At 44.9% G+C, this 23,142-nt stretch overlaps 1 protein-coding gene across 2 annotated transcripts in view; it reads right to left on the bottom strand.

The window, feature by feature from the left end:
• The window catches only part of LOC138763979 (rho GTPase-activating protein 29-like), an 84,371-nt gene extending 76,268 nt beyond the window's left edge, over window positions 1-8,103 (bottom strand). The window contains exons 1-2 of one of the 2 annotated variants that reach the window (XM_069939088.1): window positions 7,942-8,103; window positions 4,585-4,921 (exon numbers count right to left, since the gene is read on the bottom strand). In XM_069939088.1, the coding sequence (XP_069795189.1) occupies window positions 4,585-4,834 (250 nt within the window). In that variant the 5' untranslated portion in view covers window positions 4,835-4,921; window positions 7,942-8,103. The remainder of the gene's footprint in view (window positions 1-4,584; window positions 4,922-7,941) is intronic. The other variant, XM_069939089.1, reaches the window with a different exon arrangement.
• Between the last annotated feature and the right edge of the window lie 15,039 nt (window positions 8,104-23,142).

Below are 23,142 nucleotides of genomic sequence, written 5' to 3'. Positions count from 1 at the left end.
TTACTGCACTGGCCTCCACATGAATTTTTGACACCATCAACTTCATCACTAAACATTTTGCTTTCCAAGAACTTCAAAGAGACCATTGCAACTACAATATCAGAGAAACAAAATCTGCAAAAGGCAGAATCTTGAGCAAACAATGAACTGCTGGATGAAGTCAGTGGGTCAGGTAACATCTGTGGGTAGAAATGGTTAATGCTTTGGGTTGGGACACTTTATCCGTTTCCACCAACCGATGCTACCTAAACGTACATAAAGATTGAAAAGCATTTCAAGCCCCCGGACCCCCAGCACATATGGCATGGTATAGATTACAGACTATAAACCAGCTAGTATTTTGCCCCCTTCCAGCTGTGCCTCCCTCTCGGAGGAACTTAATTATTTCTACACTCACTTTGATTAAGGGAACAAGCTCCCTTTCAAAAATGGATCTTCCACCTGATGAACTGCCTCTCTCACTTTCCAGCTGATGTTTGGCCACCTGTACAGAAGGCAGCTGGTCCAGATGGTTTACCTGATCAAGTACTTAGTGCCTGTGCAGAACAGTTGACCAGGGTCTTCACAAACATTTTCAATCGGTCCCTGGCCCAGGCAGTTGTTCCCATAAGCTTCAAGATTGCCACCATCATACCAGTGCCGAAACGTTCCACCATTACAAGTCTGATTGACTTCCATCCAGTTGCACTCACCCCCACCTTTGCAACATGCTTTGAGAGGCTGGGGTTTTTTTTAAAAGAATCACATTTGAAAATCTGTTTGCCCATCACACTGGACTCTCATCAATTTCCTTATCGTATCAACAGGTCGACTGAGGATGCCATTTCCACAATACTTCACTCCGCCTTGACCCACTTGGACAGCTCCAACTCTTAAATAAGAATGCTGTTCATTGACTTTAGTTCAGCATTGGTGATTCCCTCCAAACTGATCGCCAAACTTCACCAGCTTGGTATCAGCTCATCCCTCTGTAATTGGACCCCAATCTCTTAAGTTAGGCAATCTCTTCTCTTCCATTCTCACCTTGAACACCAGCATGCCCCAGGGCTGTGTGCTGAGCCCTCTCCTGTATTCCCTTTTCACCTAAAACTGCATTCCTGTATATGGTTCTAAATCCATAATCAAGTTCGCTGACGACACCACAGTGGTTGTCCTGATCAGAGGAGAAGATGAGAGTGCTTATAGGAAAGTGGACAAGCACCTAGTCACGTGGAGTGCCGACAACAACTTGGAACTTAACACTCAGAAGACCAAGGAGATCAGTGTGGACATCAGGTGTGCTGGAAGCCCTTTACATCAATGGAGTTGTGGTGGAACGTGCATCAAGCTTCAGATTCCTTGGTGTCCACATTTCCGATGATCTCACCTGGTCCCTGAACTCTTCCATTCTGATCAAAAAGGCACAAGTGCAACTTTATTTCCTGTGGACCATGAGAAAAGTACACCTCTGTCCCATGATATTGATGGATTTTTATCACTATACCACTGAGAGCAGTGGCATCTCAGTGTGATATGGCAATGGTCTTGTATTGGACTGTAAAGCACTTCAGTGGGTGATGAAAACTCCCCAGTGGATGATCAGCATCCAACAGCCCACCATTGAGAACATCTACCAGGAACGCTGTCTGGGCAGGTCAAAGAGCATCATTAAAGGTGCATCTCACCCAAACTATGGTCTTAACTCTACTCCCATCTGCTTGGCACTTCAGGAGCAGGCTCCAGAAAAGCGTTTTTCCCCAAGGCTGTGGCCCTGCTGAACTTTAAATCACAGCACTGAGTGGTACTCACATTGTACTGTCAGTACTTTTACAACTGTTTGCTTGTTGAATGCACTTATTTTTATTTGCATGCAGTTATTTGTATATAGTGCTTTTTTATAAAACTTATCGTTGGATGCTAATTGTCTTTCGTTGGCTTTGTATTGCAGTTGGCACAATGACAATAAAGTTTAATCTAATCTACCTAACCCATTGACTTCCTCCAACAGCTCATTACTTGCAGCTACAATACTGTTGTGCACTCTCCTTTCTACCAATATGCAGCCTTCACTCCATCGATCCCTTATGCTGCCAAACGTTTCACCCAAATCAAGCTACAGCATTCCTATTGTTCACAATATGTATAAGGGAGACAATACATTGTTGTGCATTACTCTGTTCAGTCCTCAAATGTGATCCAAGTTTGGAGTCACCTTTCATTTTAATTTTCCCTCTCTTCCAATATGACCCCACTCCTTTGTCTCGTACCAAACAGCGGCAGCACGGCTAATGATTAAACTTTTTTTTTTTAAATACACATTTTGAAATTCTTTACTGTAAAATTATTTGTAAAGGGTGTAGGAGTTTAACTTTAAAAACTTCACTAAACTCTTAAACCCCTATATCAGAAACAAAAACTCAAGCAGCAATTGCACCATGTTGCTATTTCAGGTAAAGACTGCATCAAATTTAGGGGAAAGACTGCCAGTTTTTAATCAATACAAAGGCAATCAGGTGATATGTGGAACCAGAAAGAAAAAAATTAACAAAAGAAAAAAAAAAATACATCGACAGTTAAGTCTATGTCAGAGAATTTTCCATTTTCAGGTAGCACAATGTTCTATTGTGCAATTGGAAGCTCATTCTACCTGCTGCAGACAGAAAGCAGGTATTCTACAGAATGAATGCCAAATCTACACTTGGTTTAATCATCGTAGTGGGTGCAAAGATACAGAACTGACTGCTGAATATCAAAGAGGGAGGGGATGGTAGACAGCAGGGAATTGGGGTGAGGTGGGAGAGTTAGGCAAGAGAAGAAGCCTTCATCAAGCTTATACCAGGAACATCGTAAAAATGTGAATGTGGACTTCATGTGTTAAGAATTGACTTAAGGGACAGGACAGACTGGATAAAAGAAGCCCAAAAGAGAAAGTAATCCATTTTTAACTATTTCACCGAGTTGTGTACACAACCATGATTTCCAACACTTAACTAGTTGGGAATCTCAAGAATTGACAATATAAATTAGAAAATACCCAGACCACAATGAAATGCTGTCTCAGTTTACCTGTTTTCGGTTGTGCACTTTCACCACAACGCTGTAGTAAAAAAAACACTACTGAAACATCCAGTTGGTTGTTCGGTAGCAATGGTTAAATGCACAACTTCCATTGCCTAGCAAGATATGTGTAAAAATTGCCTTGGACTTGGTACTGGCACCTCACCATTCAGATTTGAACATTTAATCAGTGTTCTTTAATCACCTGCTGTTTAAAAAAAACTTCAAAATTCCCTGGCGACACAGTAGGAGCCACCTTCAGCATTAAACCACTGTAGTTATACACACCTCTTCTTCACAAGGCAACAAATAATGACACTTTCAATAAAGCCCATATGCAGGGATTTAAAAAATCAAGAGTAGGAGCTAATTTTATGAATGGTGACACGAGATGAAGGATTAAGACAATAAAGCAAGTTTATTTTTTATCTTTGGCTTGGCTTCGCGGACGAAGATTTATGGAGGGGGTAAAAAGTCCACGTCAGCTGCAGGCTCGTTTGTGGCTGACCAGTCCGATGCGGGACAGAAAATAAGAAAATCTCCTCGATAAAAGAAACATAGAAAATAGGAGCTGGAGTAGGTCATTCGACCCTTCGAGCCTGCTCCGCCATTCAACGAGATCATGGCTGATCTTAAAGTTCAGTACCCCGTCCCCGCCTTCTCTCCGTAACCTTTAATACCCTTATACTGAAGAAATAGATCTCATTCCCTCTTAAATATATTTAATGAACCTGCCTCTACTGCCCTCTGTGGCAATGAATTCCACAGATTCACCACCCTCTGGGTCAAGAAATTCCTCCTTATCTCGGTCCTAAATGGTTTGCCTATTATCCTCAAACCATGGCCCCGGGTTCTGGATTTTCCCATCACTGGAAACATCCCATCTGCATCCATTCTGTCCAGTCCTGCCAGAATTTTATATGTCTCTATGAGATCCCCTCTCAATCTTCTAAACTCCAGCGAGTACAATTCCAATTTGCGCAATCTTTCCTCATAAGTTATTCCTGCCATTCCAGGTATCAGCCTGGTGAATCGCCTCTGCACTCCCTCCATTGCAAAAACATCCTTCCTTAGATAAGGTGACCAAAACTGCACACAATACTCCAGGTGTGGTCTCACCAAGGCCCTGTACAGCTGCAGTAAGGTATCCTTGTTCCTATACTCAAACCCTCTGGATATGAAGGCCAACATACCATTTGCCTTTTTAACCACCTGCTGTACCTGAATGCTCACCTTCAGAGACTGGTGTACAAGTACCCCTAGGTCCATTCAAATAGTAATCTGCCCTCCGGTTTGTATTACCAAAGTGGATAACCTCACATTTATCCTCATTGTAGTGCATTTGCCATGTATCTGCCCAGTCCCTCAATTTATCCAAATCACACTGGAGCTTCCTGACCCCCTCTTCCGTGAGCAATAACAGTTGGCCATATTGAGAGTTTTGACTGGATGGCCACCTGCAAAAAAAAAATGCATCTACCTTCATAATGTTCATTTTAAGTTAAATTAAGCTTATTCATGAGAAATTCAGGGATATTAAGAACCCACCTTCAGAAAGGAAGACTTCTTTCAAATGCTCCAGTACATCTGCAAATTTCCTGACATCATTCACTAACTGCATGATGTATTCTGGGTCCACAACTGGATTGTCATAGCAGTCCGAGTTGGAGCTGATACTGCTGACAGAACCACTTTTGACACTTCGGCCCATACTCCAGTTTCCTGAGCTGGGCAATGCAAAGAAATTTGAACGGGAGAAACCCAAACCACGTTTATTACTTCCAGTCTGTCGCAACATCCCAGCTGCGCGATGCTTGCAAATTTCTCAGGATGATCTGTTCACCAGGCTAAAAAAATCATTTACAAATGTTTAGGATGACAGACTCTAGAAAGAGAACAGAAAACAAATATTAAGTTAGCATATTCAAGATTATTTCAAAGCATTTGATTTCAAAGTCGTATTTAATGAATACCAACAGTAGCTGAACATTTTGCAATTATAATTTTTTTAACACCATGAAGTAAAAATTAACTGGAGCTGAACAATTGTAAATTTATTTTATTAAAGATGTATTTGTAAACCTCCAATTAATTGCCTTTTGGTACAATGGACTACTACACTTTGTCATCTGCCTACTACTGCAGCACCACTCACTAGATTCTCTGAAAGTTACCCAATATCTCATTACTTGGCTCTCTTTTATAAAAAAAAGAGAGGGAGCAAATTTTCAAGTCCCAGTTGAAAGAATGTGCATCTGTTAACTCAATGGCAAAACACTGCGGGCAGAATTTGGGTTCATTAACTATTAGCTTAAAAAAATCAACCCACGGTTTAAACATCATTATTTACTGTTCTATAAATTGAAATTAATCAAAATTAAATCACATTATAAAAGCAATGTTAACAGAACAAATGAGAACTCATTTTAATTTATTACACAAAGCATCTCATTGAAACAACACAAGTCAACTCATTTCTAAAGAGGTAACCAAAATGAACATAATCTGTTGCAAGAGCCTTTCCTGTTTTCCACTGAGAACAGTACAAGTAACCTTCAGCTTTCACACAGCACATTTTACCAGTTTTGTGCCACAATTTTAATGGATAATAAAATCCTGTACAATTTATTACAACCTGCTGATCAATTACATTTGACAGTCACATTTCAGAAATAGGCGTTTTAGAAATGTAATGTTTATGACGTCCGTATAAACCATTTTCTTTGCCAAACTGCAACAGAACACAAACTGGGTCAAAATGGCACTCAACAGAAATAGTGCAGAAGAGGTATTTTATTAAAAGGCAACTACAGGAAAAAACAGATGCAGGTATGATCCATGCTATCCTTATCTAACCGTAAATACTGCACTGGCATTCCTTAATTTAAATAACCTGTATCCAATCCACCCCACTACAACTAACAGGGAGCATTTCTAGATAGTTTGACAGAGTACAAGGTATGGCCCAAAAGCTTTTGTTCTTGCATCCAAAGTGGAAGACAAATATAGGTAAACAGAGTCTGGGCAAATAATGGGGACAGTGGGAGCAATAAAGTGAGTGTGGGCAGGATGCACCTGAGGAGCTAAAACTTGGAGATATGGGGGAGGGAAGCATCTGTTTAATTGTGACCTGGTTACAAGGTGCTGATAGGGTGGCAAGGGATGCAAGGAAGTGGTCAGAAAAACCACGAAAATCTGTAGACACTGGTTGAAGTAAAAGGGGGATGAGGGAGGGGGGAGAGGGGGGAGGAGGGGGGGAGAGGGGGGAGGAGGGGGAGAGAGGGGGGAGGAGGGGGAGAGAGGGGGGAGGAGGGGGAGAGAGGGGGGAGGAGGGGGAGAGAGGGGGGAGGAGGGGGAGAGAGGGGGGAGGAGGGGGAGAGAGGGGGGAGGAGGGGGAGAGAGGGGGGAGGAGGGGGAGAGAGGGGGGAGGAGGGGGAGAGAGGGGGGAGGAGGGGGAGAGAGGGGGGAGGAGGGGGAGAGAGGGGGGAGGAGGGGGAGGAGGGGGAGAGAGGGGGGAGGAGGGGGAGAGAGGGGGGAGGAGGGGGAGAGAGGGGGGAGGAGGGGGAGAGAGGGGGGAGGAGGGGGAGAGAGGGGGGAGGAGGGGGAGAGAGGGGGGAGGAGGGGGAGAGAGGGGGGAGGAGGGGGAGAGAGGGGGGAGGAGGGGGAGAGAGGGGGGAGGAGGGGGAGAGAGGGGGGAGGAGGGGGAGAGAGGGGGGAGGAGGGGGAGAGAGGGGGGAGGAGGGGGAGAGAGGGGGGAGGAGGGGGAGAGAGGGGGGAGGAGGGGGAGAGAGGGGGGAGAGAGGGGGGAGGAGGGGGAGAGAGGGGGGAGGAGGGGAGAGAGGGGGGAGGAGGGGGAGAGAGGGGGGAGGAGGGGGAGAGAGGGGGGAGGAGGGGGAGAGAGGGGGGAGGAGGGGGAGAGAGGGGGGAGGAGGGGGAGAGAGGGGGGAGGAGGGGGAGAGAGGGGGGAGGAGGGGGAGAGAGGGGGGAGGAGGGGGAGAGAGGGGGGAGGAGGGGGAGAGAGGGGGGAGGAGGGGGGAGGAGGGGGAGAGAGGGGGGAGGAGGGGGAGAGAGGGGGGAGGAGGGGGAGAGAGGGGGGAGGAGGGGGAGAGAGGGGGGAGGAGGGGGAGAGAGGGGGGAGGAGGGGGAGAGAGGGGGGAGGAGGGGGAGAGAGGGGGGAGGAGGGGGAGAGAGGGGGGAGGAGGGGGAGAGAGGGGGGAGGAGGGGGAGAGAGGGGGGAGGAGGGGGAGAGAGGGGGGAGGAGGGGGAGAGAGGGGGGAGGAGGGGGAGAGAGGGGGGAGAGAGGGGGAGGAGGGGAGAGAGGGGGGAGGAGGGGGAGAGAGGGGGGAGGAGGGGGAGAGAGGGGGGAGGAGGGGGAGAGAGGGGGGAGGAGGGGGAGAGAGGGGGGAGGAGGGGAGAGAGGGGGGAGGAGGGGGAGAGAGGGGGGAGGAGGGGGAGAGAGGGGGAGAGAGGGGGGAGGAGGGGGAGAGAGGGGGGAGGAGGGGGAGAGAGGGGGGAGGAGGGGGAGAGAGGGGGGGAGGAGGGGGAGAGAGGGGGGAGAGAGGGGGGAGGAGGGGGAGAGAGGGGGAGAGAGGGGGGAGGAGGGGGAGAGAGGGGGGAGGAGGGGGAGAGGGGGGAGGAGGGGGAGAGGGGGGAGGAGGGGGAGAGGGGGGAGGAGGGGGGAGAGGGGGGAGGAGGGGGAGTGGGGGAGGAGGGGGAGAGGGGGGAGGAGGGGGAGAGGGGGGAGGAGGGGGAGAGGGGGGAGGAGGGGGAGAGGGGGGAGGAGGGGGAGAGGGGGGAGGAGGGGGAGAGGGGGGAGGAGGGGGAGAGGGGGAGGGGGGATGTGGGGAGAGGGAAAGGAGACGGTGCCTTCGGGGCGGAATCCGAGCGGGGGAAGAGCACGCTCACCCGGGGCCCGAAGCTCGCCACACGCCGTGCCGCCCGCGGGGTTGCGGTCATCGCCCTTCCCCGCACTTCTCTCCGCACGTCTTCTCCCTGGGCCGGTGCTCGGGGTTGGTTGGGACGAGGAGGAAAACTTCACTCGCCGCCGATCCCCTTCGGAACTTGGGCAGTGGCCTCCCCGGGGCACGTGACCGCCGTCCGGCCAGCTGATTGGCTGGGCGCCGTGCCCCGCTCTCCCCGGGCAGAGACCCAGTGCGGCGGCTGCCGCAGGTGAAGGGAGGGAGGGGGATTGGGTGCCATTGGCAGGTTGGGCTGGTTTCCCCTCTTTCATTGGGAAGGTCTGGGTCGGTGCAAAGAAATGCAAGTATTTTGGAGGAGGAGGAGGAGGAGGGGGGGGGGCTACAATGCAGTGGAAGTAAATGCTCTTTTACCTCCATCCAGCTCTTTTGCTTCACAGTGATGGAAGGGATCGCTCCTCCACTCCTTTCAGTCCTGCTGTGCCATTCAGGTCCTGACTGCGATCGGCCGTTCAGGCTGGTTTAGCTCTCGGGTTCGCCCAAATGAAGTGGGAGGTGATGCTGGAGAAACTGCGGCCAGGCAGCGAGGTATCGATCTGCAGCCCTTCCTTCCTCCGCGCTCACAGAGTCACCTCCGTGTGCTTCGAGTTGCGTTGAGCGAGGTCGAGGAGAGAACTCGGTGGGCTGGTGTCTGTCGGACTCTGGCTTTACCTTACTCTTAATTTAGTCTATGTGTGGTCTGAGTCCAGCGTGTTCTTTGAATGAAGTGATAGGAGAAGGTATTCGGTTCAACAGTCAACAAGAATAAAGCTTAACAGAGCTCTGGGTCAGTCGTGAGTCCATAGGTCACCTGCACAGTGAGCTACTCCCCAAGACTGACTCCTATTGTCCAGTTGGCTCAGTTTATATAGATCAACCTTATCATACAGAACAAAAGTTGGCTTCCTTTGCTCGATCTTTTTGCATAAGTCATCTCCTGTTTTGCAGATATCTGGGGTGTAGTGCTCCCATCTTAATCCTCCAGGCCAGACTATCCTGTTGTGTTGATCAGAAATTAATCCATCCCCAGATATTTCTAATCACTGTTCCTGTCTGGCCAATTTCTGCTGTTCTCTTTAACACCTCCTCATGCCTTAATCTTCCTCCTAGACTGGTTTTCCATTCACTTTGTTTCTTCCAGGCCATTCTTTGTTCTGGTCTGGCCTGTGTCTCCTGTGCTACCCACCACCTCCTTCAGTTGGAGCATTCCTCCTAAATCGTTTTATGCATTTCCTCTCCCTGTATTTTGGGGCAGACCATTTTGCTCAGCCAACTTTGCTCCATGCTGTGATTGCCACTTAATCACATTCCTCTTTTTCCCTGAACCGTGCAGTAAATATAAACTTTTTAATCATTTCTTTCATAATGTTTTAATCCCTAGATGTCGTTCTTCCTGCAATCTCGGGGTCGGCAGACTTTACTGGTGAGAATGGCAGGGTAACATCACGGCTTGTGCCTCCCAACCCCACCGTGTCGGGAGATCTCGTTGAACCAACGCATTGGCGTTGGGGCAACCCTGGCTCACGGAAGGGCGATGAAGGTTGAGAGAGACAAAGAAAGTGATAGCTGGAATCTTTCAGCTGCAAATCCAAAGAGTTGGGCTTTTTTTCCCCCCCCCTTTGGAAGGTTTCCCCTTTAATACTTGGCCATGAAGCCTCCCATCCCTCCCCCTCCGTAATGAGATAACCATTCCTCGATGTTTTCTCTTGATCCCCGTCAGCCCATAATCTTTGTTAAATGAAAGATGAGCTTTAGCTCCTTCATTGGTCTGTGCGAGGAGTCCTGCTATCCTGAGACGCAAATTCAGATAAACTTGCATGCAATCCGCATACCTGAGCTCTGCGGGACAATGGGGCTGCAAACTGATGATACTTCTTTCTATTGGAGCAAGGTGATGTCCTTGGAGGTGTTTTCACTCTTTTAATAGCATTTATCAATAACTTGTTACGTTTAAAATATTGTGATTTAGAAAACTAAAATATGGCTCAAAGACTGGAATATAATCAAAGTGTTTAGTCATTGATACAAGCCTAAAGTCCCCTCCAAGTCCTGAGCCTGTTTAGCTTCCAAGATCAGGCGTATTCAGGCTATTAGGAATCATTCAGAAATGATTCCATTTAAAAATATGAAAAATTACAGCCCAGTACAGGTCCTTCAGCCCATGTTCTGCTGACCTATGGAAACCTACTCCACAACAATCTCATCCTTCCCGACTTCACGCCCACAACCCTCTGTTTTCGTGCGTCCATTTGCCTTTGAAGGTTTTTCTTTTACTAGCCTCCACCCCCGTCATGTTTGTTAAATGAAAGATGAGCTTTAGCTCTTTCATTGGTCTGCACGAGGAGTGTTAAACAACTTACCTCTGACATCTCCCCTAAGATTTCCTCCACTCACCTCAAACAGATGTCCTCTGGTATTTGCTGTTGTCGTCCTGGGGATGCTCTATCTAAGCTCCTCAAAATCTTATATTCCTCTATCAAGTTCATGTATTTTTAAGTTTCCAAGCATTGCTTTAAATTTTAAAGGAGCATTGAGGTTTTCATTGTTTACATTGAGGAGATTTTGATTTTTTTAAAATATTTTTTGCGTTATCATGGTTGATTTCTTTTCCCCACATTTCTCTGCAGATTCACAGAATCACAAACGTGCTGAGAAATGTGAATAATGTTCAGCAAGAGGAAAGGATTTGTGAGAGCTACGTGACTGATTAAAAGCCAATGTTCAAAATGTTAATACTGGTTGAAATCCAGCCCACACTAATGGAACCCATGGAAATTACATGTGGGCCATCTCAATCCAATCTCATTCCCTGTGCCTGCAGTTTATTGTGTCTCATTCCAGTCCCTGTTAAGTCCCTGCAGTGAAGAGGAGACCCTAAATGCTACCAAATTTGTAATAACAGTCATCGACCGTAGGTGTAGAAAATGGAAACTGTCAACATACTTGCGTGGTTTCTGGAGGCTGAGCCATTGCTTTGAGACAGGCTGGAGAAACCACTGCTCCAAACTGAATCTGCTCCACAGCACTGAGAGTGCTTTGTGCTGAATTTGGTATGTTAACTTAGACATGCAGTAACCTCACTCACCTTGATAAACAAAATTGAATATAAAATGTACATAATCTATTTCAAAGAGCTGAGACCATTTTGAAAATATGTCCCTATTTTTAAAGTTTTCATCTTGTTTTCTCCTCTCTCAACCTGACAGTGTACTGTTCTGTGCTAAACTCCCCATTGCCTTCACACGACATGGAGCCCAAAACTGCATGTTAATTTAAAGTTTTATTTATCTCTGTCATTACATCTCAGTGTTTGTATTTACATCTTTAACCATGAAACTTAGTATTTTATTAGTCTGAGCTTAAATGGGCATTGTAATATGAAAACTCAGCATTTAATCAAATGATTTAAATGATCTTGTAAGCATAAGATGATACAATAATTATTTTTAAAAATATTTGATTATGTTTTCTAAATAATTTACATTGAGAAACCATATGAGCTTCCAGTACACAAAATTTGGTAAACAAAATGCAATGATAATAAATGGAAGAAGTGATTTTAATAAATTTAACTTGAATGGATAAAAGTTTGATATCAGTGAAGAACAGAAAACATTTAGTTCAGATTAAAAAGATGTTTAAAGCAACACTTCAAACCACCTGTAACATATGCTAATAATATACTGGGTTTCATAGCAAAGGATATAAATATAAAAGTTGACATATTCAGTACATAATATGGAGGATTTTAAAGCATTAGAGGGTATTGCATTGAACTTGTATAGACACTGTTTGACATAGAAAAGATCAAATGGGAAGAACAGGTTTAAAAAATGGGATATAAATTATAGGATATTTAAGCCAGAGAGCCTTGTTGTGAAGAGGGATGAGGCTCTAATTTGCACAATTAGTGTATGAAAGCAGAGTCAAAAATATATACTTTATAGATTTGAATATATAGATATTTGGAAGAGAATATAAAGGATAATTTGCAGATTGCATTAAAAAAATGATTATTATGAGCCAAATATCATTGTTATTTCCCAATTATTATTTCAAAGCATATAAAAATATCTACGCTCAAACTCTCAGCACTTCCTAAATTGTGCCGAGGAATGTATGCGACATTTCTTTTCTATTGTAAGTTTCTATGTCTGCTTTTCTCCGAGACCGTTAAATGATCCGTCTGTACTATTGAAACCACATTTTTTTCTTGCACTATTTACAAATGTGAATATTTCTTTGCATATTCCTTTATTTATTATTTTCTGTCTTGGAATATTATGGTAATTTAATTCATATCATTGCAGCTTGTGAATTTTAATGCAACTCTATGGCTGCAACAAAGTAAAAATGTCAGTGCATTTGTATAATTGTACTTGTGTAATTTGACATCAAACTCTCATCTACAACTGAAACTACTTGTGTAAACGAGTGAAACCTGGAAATCTGCAGACACTGTGATTAAAGTAAAAACACAAAAATGCTGGAGGACGCTGTGCAACCTGCTGAGTTCCTTCAGCATTTTTGTGGTTTTTTTTACTATAACTGAAACTACTTGTGTAAACTTTCCTTGCTTTAATTACAACTTCTCCCATGGAGTCACAGGAGACTGCAGATGCTGGAACCTAGACAGAAAAGCAATCTGCTGAAGGAACCCAGCAGGTTGAGCGGCACCAGGATGAAGGGTTCCAACCCGAACTGTCAACAATGCTTTTTTTTCCCCTGCTGATGCTGCTCATTCACTGAATTCATCCATCAGATAGCGTTTTCCTCCCATGGTGTGACATGCTGCAGTGCCATCCCTTGATAGAGGATGCAATTACACCAAGACAAACATTTCTCTTGATAATGTTCATTATTGTATACATTCTTTGGCTTGGCTTCGCGGACGAAGATTTATGGAGGGGGTAAAAAGTCCACGTCAGCTGCAGGCTCGTTTGTGGCTGACAAGTCCGATGCGGGACAGGCAGACACGATTGCAGCGGTTGCAGGGGAAAATTGGTTGGTTGGGGTTGGGTGTTGGGTTTTTCCTCCTTTGCCTTTTGTCAGTGAGGTGGGCTCTGCGGTCTTCTTCTAAGGAGGTTGCTGCCCGCCGAACTGTGAGGTGCCAAGATGCACAGTTTGAGGCGTTATCAGCCCACTGGCGGTGGTCAATGTGGCAGGCACCAAGAGATTTCTTTAGGCAGTCCTTGTACCTTTTCTTTGGTGCACCTCTGTCACGGTGGCCAGTGGAGAGCTCGCCATATAACACGATCTTGGGAAGACGATGGTCCTCCATTCTGGAGACGTGACCCATCCAGCGCAGCTGGATCTTCAGCAGCGTGGACTCGATGCTGTCGACCTCTGCCATCTCGAGTACTTCGACGTTAGGGATGAAAGCGCTCCAATGGATGTTGAGGATGGAGCGGAGACAACGCTGGTGGAAGCGTTCTAAGAGCTGTAGGTGGTGCCGGTAGAGGACCCAAGATTCGGAGCCGAACAGGAGTGTGGGTATGACAACGGCTCTGTATACGCTTATCTTTGTGAGGTTTTTCAGTTGGTTGTTTTTCCAGACTCTTTTGTGTAGTCTTCCAAAGGCGCTATTTGCCTTGGCAAGTCTGTTGTCTATCTCGTTGTCGATCCTTGCATCCGATGAAATGGTGCAGCCGAGATAGGTAAACTGGTAGTAATGCAATAAGGACTGAATTCCTTTCTTGCTGCAGCTAAACAGGTGCCTCATAAGAAAACTACAATAGTGAGGTGTTTGAGGAGATTCGGTATGTCACCGAAGACTCTCAAAACCTTCTACAGGTATACTGTGGAGAGCATTCTGACTGGTGGCATCCCTCAGGACAAGAAAAAAAAAACTCCCGAGGGTTGTTAACCTGGCCTGTGCCATCACGGGCACCAGACTTCACTCCATTGAGGACGTCTACTAGAGGTGGTGTCTTAAGAAAGCAGCCTGTATCCTCATGGACCCACACCCCCCCCCCACCCTCTTTACTCTGCTACCATCGAGGTAAAGGAGCCTAAAGATGAGTACTCAGCTTCAGAAGGATGGCTTCTTTCCCCCGCCAACAGATTCCTGAATGATCAGTGAACCAAAGACACCGCTTTATTTTGATCTGCGTGCACTATTTTTGTTTACTGTTGTAAAGTGGTTTATATTAATGATTAATGGTTACACTGTGAGGCTGCAAATTTCTTGACTTGCTCATGACAATAAATTCTGATTCTGAAGTTAAGATTCAGGATTCGAAGTTCTTTTATTGTCATGTAATAAAATTGTATAATATTACACAAAATTGCCTTTAGTCTGCATAAGGCAAGCAAAAATTCACCATCAGCAGAAATTGCCTGGCGCCCTAAGAGTCTGAGAAAGAAGCAAAAGAGAATCCCTTCTGGGTCACTTGAGTGTCTGTGGATATGTCTCCTGCATTCTCGCAGAGTCCCCGTAGCCACACAAACTTCAGTCCAAAACGGCAACCAGAGCTCCAGATCTAAACTCCCAACACAATCAGGAAGCCTTCAGCATCCCGGTTCTGATACCTGGCACCCCTTCAGCCAGTTTTGCGCCCGTCTCCAGAACTCTGCAACCTGGTATGAGTCCCGTGACCAGCAGTTGCCAGCCCCCCACAGCCTCCGTGAGTTCCTCATCTTATTCACCAGCAGCCCGCTGCCTTTGTGTTCTTCGGCCACAGGGTCTATCATTAGTCCACCACCATGGTCATTGTCCCATAGGGTTGACTCTGTTGTTTCTCCTTCTCAAACCGGGGGTTGGAGGAGTGGTGTCCTCCATGTTTTCAGTTTGCTACTTCCCCGGAGTGTGCAACCCCCTCGAGGCAGCTCCTGAACACAGGTGCCGCCGTCTTGGGCCAAACCCCACGGTCGCAGGGTTTTGAAACAAACAACCGTTGGCTCCTTTAATGGGCCGTTTAAAGCATGTTCAGAGCTGTCAGTAATTGGATTGACTGTGGAGAAGTGCAGTGTCTGCACTCCCTGCTCTCTGGGGGGCCACACCAGCAGCAACCCTACCATTGAAAGCAGCCCCAGCTATGGTGCCATTTTATTTGAGATACCAGTAATAATAATACAGTAGCAAAGAGATCATACATGTACAAAGTTACTGTAGTGCAACAGGGCAGACATTTGTTTTTGTGGCGTTGGCATAGTTTTTGGTTCATGTAGGAAAGAGAGGTTCAAGAACCTCCATTGACGTACTCGAACCAAGAGGTGGTGGTCTTCTACACCTTCTTCCTGAAGGAGGTAGTAGTGAGAAGAGGGTGATATTCATTGCATCAACGAAAAGTAAATGTAATCATAAAGACAATGTATGACTTTAAAATTTGATAGATAAGTTATTGTCACTTTATCAGAAGTTTGTACTTGGGATCAACGCCATTACCACAGGATACTCACTACTGTAATATAAAACAAATTCTGTGTGGTTATTTAAAAAATGGTACAGCTGCCAGAGCTTCTGTTACTGCAGCGCTGCCTCTGTGGTGGACCTGCGGAGAGCAGGGAGCGAAGTCTCAGCGCTCCCCTGCGCGGTCCAACCACCTAGTCCGACTACCGTTGATTTCATACAAGCTTTAAACAGTCTATTAAAGAAATCGATGATGGTAAGATGGCAGCGAGGGGTTGCAGCCTCTGGGTAAGCAGCGGATCGGCATAGGCCATCAGGAAAATGGGAAAACTACCCCCTCACCTTTGAGAAGGAGAAGCAGAAGAAATGGCCCATGGGACGGTGACCTTGGCAGCGGACCAGTGAGGGGCTTTGAGGCTGAAGAACATGTAGGAGGCAAGCTGTTGGTGATGAGGTGAGGTATCCACATAGGTTGGGGGCTGCTGACGACTGCAGTCAGTGGACTCGCACCAGGCTGGGGACTGCTGGAGGCTGGTTTGAGACTGGCTGAAGGGGTACCAGGTATCAGAAATGGGATGCAAGAGGGCACTGGAGGCTTCCTGATCATTTCAGAAGTGTGCATCTGGAGCTCCGGCTGCTGATGGCTTGGACTGATGGCTGTGTGGCTGCGGTGGCTGTGGGAAGCGAAGATATCAGACATTCAGTGACCCTTGGGGGAGATTCTTTTTGCATCTCTTTTCCCTGACTGTAAGAGGCACTGGCCAATTTCAACATCAGCATTCTCTCCTAGGCCAAGAACTCCCGTGTTAAAGTTCTGAAGAGTCAAACAGGTTCAATACAGTATGCAGTGCTATGATATTACCAGGCTCTTCTTTTGTAGCAAATAGTATTTCTAGATGAAGCAGTAAGAGCTATATATGTTTTGGCTTCATTTGAATGAATAATATATCTACATTTAATATTTTACATTTATATTAATGTAAAAATAATAAAAAGGAATTAGAAAAGTCCACCTTTCAAAGGCCTTCCATAATCTGCATTGCTAGATATTCTGTCCAAACATTTAAATTATCTGAAGATAGATACCTTTCAAACTAAAAAAAATCACAATCTGCTCTCTCCATGCCACTCATAATTGTGCAGACCTCAATCAAGTCTCCTATCAGCCTTCTCTACGTCAAGGAACACAAACATAGCTCAACGGAGTCTCTCTTTATAAATCCGGTGCTCCAACCCAGGCAAAGGCCTGATGAATCTCCTCAGCAACCTTTTCCGTGCAATCACATCTTTCGTGTAGGATGAAAACAAGCAATGCACACAGTTCACCTGCTATGGCCCGACTATTGTTCTATACAGTTGTATCATAACATCCCTGCTCCAATACACTCTATGCCTCAGTTAATTAAAACAACTATCCTGCATGCCTTTTAAACAATCTTGTGCATTTGCACTGCCACCTTCAGGAAACCTTTTACAAGTACACCAAGTAAAAACCCACTGAAATGCTAAAGGATCTCAACTAGTCTCTCAGTGTTCATAGATATATTATCGACATTGGGCCTGAGCCCTTCTTCAAGGTATAAGCAAAAGAACAGGAGGATGTCAGGGTAAAGACTAGAGAGAGGGAAAAGTGTAAGAATGGGAGGGGAGGAGTCCGGACCAAAAGGTGTTAGTTAATTGGATATGATAAGACTGTAGAGGCTCGCCAAAAGCTTAATTGAGCCGGCTCGGGAGGTTCTGAGTGATGTCATAAGCTCACAATGCAATGGCATCATTTGGAATGCACAGGGTTTTGAAAAGCTGCAGGTGACTGAGTAAACGACGTTTACTAAACTTCAACTCGACTACATCTAATCATTTTCTCATTCTTCATTTTGCACTGTGACACAGTTGTTACATTGGTGACCCTGATGGGTCCAAACGAATTTTGGACCCAACATGGACAATGCAGCGGTTTCGCTCAAACTGCCTGTCTTTTGGACCATTCAACCTGAAGTTTGGTTCTGGCAGGGTGAGGCATTGTTCCACATTCACAGATAGAAATGGATGCCACTAAGTCCTTGACCAGGACACGGCCAGTCAAGTAGTGGATTTACTTCAGGACCCACCAGCTCCTGGCAAGTATGAAGCCCTCCTTCTCCAGATTTATGGCCTCTCACAGTGCGAGCGAGCTGCATGGCTCCTCCATATCGATGGCATGGAGGACCCCTTTGGAGTTGATGAACGACATGCCATATGCCTTGCTTGCTCCTTGAACAATTATTTTTAGAGCATTTGCCTAAATGCCTCTCATGTTGGCTGACGAGGACTTTGATAACCCTTGAACAGTGGTTGCCCATACAGACATTCTGTGGCACGCGAAACAGCAAGGTGCAAAGCCCACAGAAATTAGTGCTGCATCACACACAAAGGCCCAGGCTCCACGAGTACCGGCAATGAGGGTGCACGTTCCCCCAGACAAGCATGACTCCATGATACCCACATGGTGTTTTTACCATGGCAGCTATCCGATGTAACAGACTACTCTATTTCTGGGATGAACTCTCCCACCTCAAATTTCTAGTCGACATGGGTGTGGGGGTTAGTGTCCTTCCTCCTTTGGGCTTTGACACCCATACCAGGAGTACAGGTCCGGTGCTCACTGTGGTGAATAACAGTTTGATTCATATGTATGGCACATGGACAATACCCCTGAAAATTGGCAACAATAAATTCATGTGGAAGTTCATTCTTGCTGCTGTGTCCCAGACGTTGCTGGGTGCCAACTTCCTCGGAGCCCATTTACTGATGGCGGACTTAAAAGGGCACCAGTTGGTGAACACCACAACATTCCAGACTTTTCGCCTTGGAAAAGCCAAACTATCCAACCCGCACCTAGACACCATGGAGTACTCAAACAACAATTCCGCCAAACTTCTTGCAGTTTCCGGACATTATCACTCCCCAGTTCTCCACTTCCACACCCAAACTTGGCATCACACACCACATTCTCACTCAGGTTGCAAAACAAAAGTTCTACAAACTGGAGTAACTCAGGTCTGATAGCCTGTGGGCTTCCCCATTACATATGGTGCCCAAAACCACAGGAGGCTGGAGACATTACAAGGATTACAGGCGTCTCAATGACACTACCACTGAAGATTGCTACCCTGTGCCCCATATACAGAACTTTACAGCTAATCTTCACGGGGCCAGGATATTTTCTAAAATTGACTTGGTGTGAGGGCAGAATCATTGATCAATTCATGCGCCAGAGCTTTTATTTCTGCCTGGGTATCTCGATTCAGCCTATCCACACATATCATCTCCAACAGAGGCCCACATTTTACTCCGCTTTCTGGAACATTTTGTAGTGACTGCTGGGAGTAGAGCTCCACCACACGACAGCCTACGGCACATGGACGATACCCCTAAAAATTGGCAAAAATAAGTTCACGTGGAAGTTCATTTTTGCTGCTGTGTCCTGGCCATTGCTGGGTACCAACTTCCTCAGAGCCCACTTACTGATGGCGGACTTAAAAGGGCACCAGTTGGTGAACACCACAATGTTCCAGACTTTCCGCCTTGGAAAAGCCAAACTATCCGCCCCGCACCTAGACACCATGGAGTACTCAAACAATGATTCTGCCAAACTTCTTACAGTCGAATGGCCTGGTGGAGCAGTTACATATGGACATGAAGGCTGAACTGATGGCCCGCCTCCAGGGACCTGATTGGTGGACGAGCCACCCTGGATTCTCCTGGGAATAAGAACGGCACCCAAGGTGGTCTCAATTCCTCATTAGCCGAATTGGTTTATGGAACCCCGCTCATTGTACTCGGGGATTTCGTGCAATGACACCCTTCATCCCAAAGGAACTCCAGGACTGTGTGTTTGTGCGTAGAGGTGCACATGGGCCACCTTTACAGAGACTGTACAAGGGCCCTTTCAGAGTGTTACAAAACAATCATACAACTTGGACATTGGGGGGCATCCAGAGACATTTACGATTGACCAACTAAAGCCTGCTCATCTCGACCTTGATCAGCCCTTGTCATGACCCCTGTTGCGAAGGCACAGACAACCACCCGAGAGCAGTGGACAGTAAAGGCACCAGAGATTTAGCCTCCTATTGCCGTTTCTGGTGGAGGGAGGGGGAGAGTGGGAAGGGCCGTGTAGCAGCTCACCGGAGGCTTAATTGAACGCGATGACATCATTTGGAACGTGCGGGGTTTTAAAAAGCTGCAGGTGATTGTTCGAATGAATGATTGTTACTGAACTTCGACTCAAATGCGTTTGATCATTTTCTCATTCTTCATTTTGCACTCCGACACAGTTGCTACAAGAGCATAGGTGAGACGGACTTTTATCTGATTCCTTTGACTTGGATCTGTTCCACTAGAGAAGGATGTCCTTTGTCTCCAGCTTTGTTTGCATTAGTGACCGAGCCTTTGGCACAGGTGATAAGACAAGAAGATAAAATAAAGGGAATTGTGTCCGATTTAAAGGAGTATAAAATTAGCTTATTTGCTAATGTTGGTTTGGTATACTTGACAGATCCAAGAGTCTTTGTGAGTATTGCAGGAATGATTGTTACAGTATGGGGAGATATCTAGCTACAAAGTAAATTGGAATAAGAGTGAATTTATGTTGCTGTTAGATGCAGATTATTCTGAATGTAACGGAGTAGCAGGATTTAAATGGTCAAGTTGTATAAAGTATTTAGGTATTAAGGTGAATAAAAATATAAGTCAATTAGTGGAATTGAATTACTTACCATTATTGACAGCAATTAGAGAAGATTTGAACAGTTGGAAGGATTTTCCATTAACGTTGGTAGGAAGAGTGAGTTGTATTAAAATGAATATATTTCCTAGATTACAATATTTTTTTAGAATATACCTTATAAAGTACCAAATTTTTAAGGACTTAAATGTATTGGTGAGGAAATTTTTATGGAAAGGTAAATTGGCGAGGGTTTCGACCCATAAATTATCTTGGCAATATGAGATAGAGGGTTTGCAGCTACCAAATTTTGTGAATTATTATAAGGCAGCACAGTTGAAAATTATTAATAGGATATTTGATTTGGACAATAGAGTTACTTGGTTAGATATTGAATTGATGCAAATTGGAGAGGTAAGAAGGGATCATTTTATCAATAAATGGACAAGTAAATCTTTCAATAGTTGTAAATCACTGGTTTTGTTTCATTTGATAAGTATTTGGGAAGAGGCTAGTAATGTTATAGGATTACTGGGGGTTTGTTTCAGAACAAAAACCTACCATTTACAATAAATAATAACCTCCTTAAAATTTGGAATCAAGAGGAATTACGATATTAAACAACTGTTTTGAAGTGGGTCATTTTTTAACATTTGAAAGATTGAAGGAAAAATATAAAATTCCTAATAAAACCCCTTTTTGTTATTATCAACTTAAGTCTATGTTAGATGAAGGTTTGGGGAGACATTTGATTTTACCTAAAGAAACGTTATTTGAAGCATTCGTCCGAGTTTGAGGAAAGAAAGGGTTTATTTCAGAAATGTATAAATTATTACAGAGGAAAATGGCTAAGGTTGATTTGCATAAATTGAGACTTAAATGGGAGAATGATTTACAAATTCAATTTGATATAGATAGTTGGAGGAAGATAAATAGGGACACTATGACAAAGTTGGTTAATGTAAGGTATAGGTTAGTAATGTACAACTTTATAAATCAATTGTATTTAACCCCAGAAACATTTGAAAAGATATAAATTGAGGGAGTCGGATTTGTGTTTTTGTTGTAATTAATAGAAAGGTACTTTTTTGCATTTAGTTTGGTTTTGTGATAAGGTTAAGAGTTTTTGGATGACACTGAGAAATTGTTTGCAAGACATCCTGAAAATACAATTTAATTTAGATTGAAAGAATTTTCTAATTGGGGAATTTACTGAAATGGTTTTGGTTAATAAGTTAGATAAATTCCAAATAGCATTTTTACGATTAGCGTTGGCAGTAGCGAGGAAATGTATAGCAGTTTCATGGAATTAAATTTACAAAGATGGCATTCAGAAATGAGGTCCTGTATACCATTGGAGAAAAAAATAACATAATATACAGGATAAATATTATGTATTTAGGAAGATTTGGAGCCCATATTTGGATTGTTTTAAATTGAAAATTTGAGAATGGCAAATGGTTGAAGCTTCACCTCCACATTGTAAGTGATGGAATGATTTAAGTTATTCTCCTTACTTTCTTTTCTTTTTTCCTTTTTTAATAGGGGGTGTAGATTTTAGGATCAATGGGGGGGGGTGATAGGGGGCGGGGGGATTAGGAATTCTTCTAGGGTTTTCTTAGTAGTCTTTATAGTTTTTTTTCTATGTAACCACGTAGTATTTTTGGAAAGTTGTTAATGTTTTAATTTTGTAACTGTGGTTATAACTTTATCTTCCAATAAAATATAATATTAAAAAAGGAGCATAGGTGAACATTGATTTTGCCTCTGTGAAAGGAGACAGAGGAAAAAGGGAAGAGAGAGAGAGAGAGAGAGACAGGCAGACAGACAGACAGACAGACAGACAGACAGACAGATCTGGGAGAAAGGTAAGGGGGAGATGGGAGGGACAGGACCAGAGAAGTCAATGTTAATGCCATCCGGTTGGAGGGTGCCTGGATGGAAGATGAAATTTTGTTCCTCCAATTTTCAGGTGGCTTCAGTCTAGCGGTTCATGAGACCATGGACAGACATCTCAGCAAAGAAATTGAAATAGGTCACCCCTGGGAGATCCACACTACTGCGGCAGAAAGAGCCGAGGTGCTCAATAACGTGGATCTCCCAGTGGCCACCCATTTCAATTATCTGTCCCATTCCATTGCTGACATGTCTGTCCATGGTCTCATGCACTGCCAGACTGAGACCACCTGCAAATTGGAGGAACAACACCTCATCTTTCATCTGGGTGCCCTCCAACCAGATGGCATTAGCACCGGTTTCTGTTAAACCCCCCTTCTTTCCCCCCCCCCCCCGCTGTCTCCTTCCCCTCAACATACCCTCTCTCACTCTCTCCCTCTCTTCCCCCACCCCTTTCCCCACAGAGCCAAAATTAATTCTCACTTTCCTCTTTTCATATCCAATTAACACCTTTGGGACTGAACTTCTCCCCGTCCCATTCTTACACCTTTCTCTCTGGTCTCCAAAGGTCGGAAATATACCTTTAACTTCGATGGACCCTGCAAGACTGGCTGAGTTCCTCCAGTATTTCTGTGAGTTTTCACTTCCATCACAGTGACTGCAGACTTTTGTGTTTCACAACAGATATCCCAAGGTCTCTGACCAACAGTACTTCCCTGGATTCTACGATTTAGTGTATATATCTCAGCTTTATTACTCCTCCTTCAGATATAAAAGAAAATCTGCAGATGCTGAGGTCCACTGTAATACACAAAAGTGCTGATGAAGGGCTCAGGCCTGAAACGTTACTTACCCTCTACTTTCCTATGGACGCTATGTGACCTGCTGACTTTCTCCAGCACTCTTTCACATTCTTTTCAATGAAATTTCATCTACCATTGCTCTGCTAATCGTGCTAACACAAATATCGCCTTGTAGCTGAGACTACTCTCCACACCTCAATAGCACCACTGACTTTTGTGTCCTCTCCAAATGTAATCATATCTCCCATATTCACATATGCATAAATAATGAACTTGGCCAACAGTAAGGATCTCAGCATTGATTCTTGCGGTACACCACTGGTCTCATAGGCTTCCACTCATGAGAGTAAATATTAACTATCACACTCTGCCTCTTACCACTCTCAATTTTGGATC

The sequence above is a fragment of the Narcine bancroftii genome, chromosome 5 (assembly GCF_036971445.1).
Source record: "Narcine bancroftii isolate sNarBan1 chromosome 5, sNarBan1.hap1, whole genome shotgun sequence".
In the NCBI taxonomy this organism is placed as follows: domain Eukaryota; kingdom Metazoa; phylum Chordata; class Chondrichthyes; order Torpediniformes; family Narcinidae; genus Narcine; species Narcine bancroftii.
This window is presented reverse-complemented; position numbering and strand designations above follow the sequence as displayed.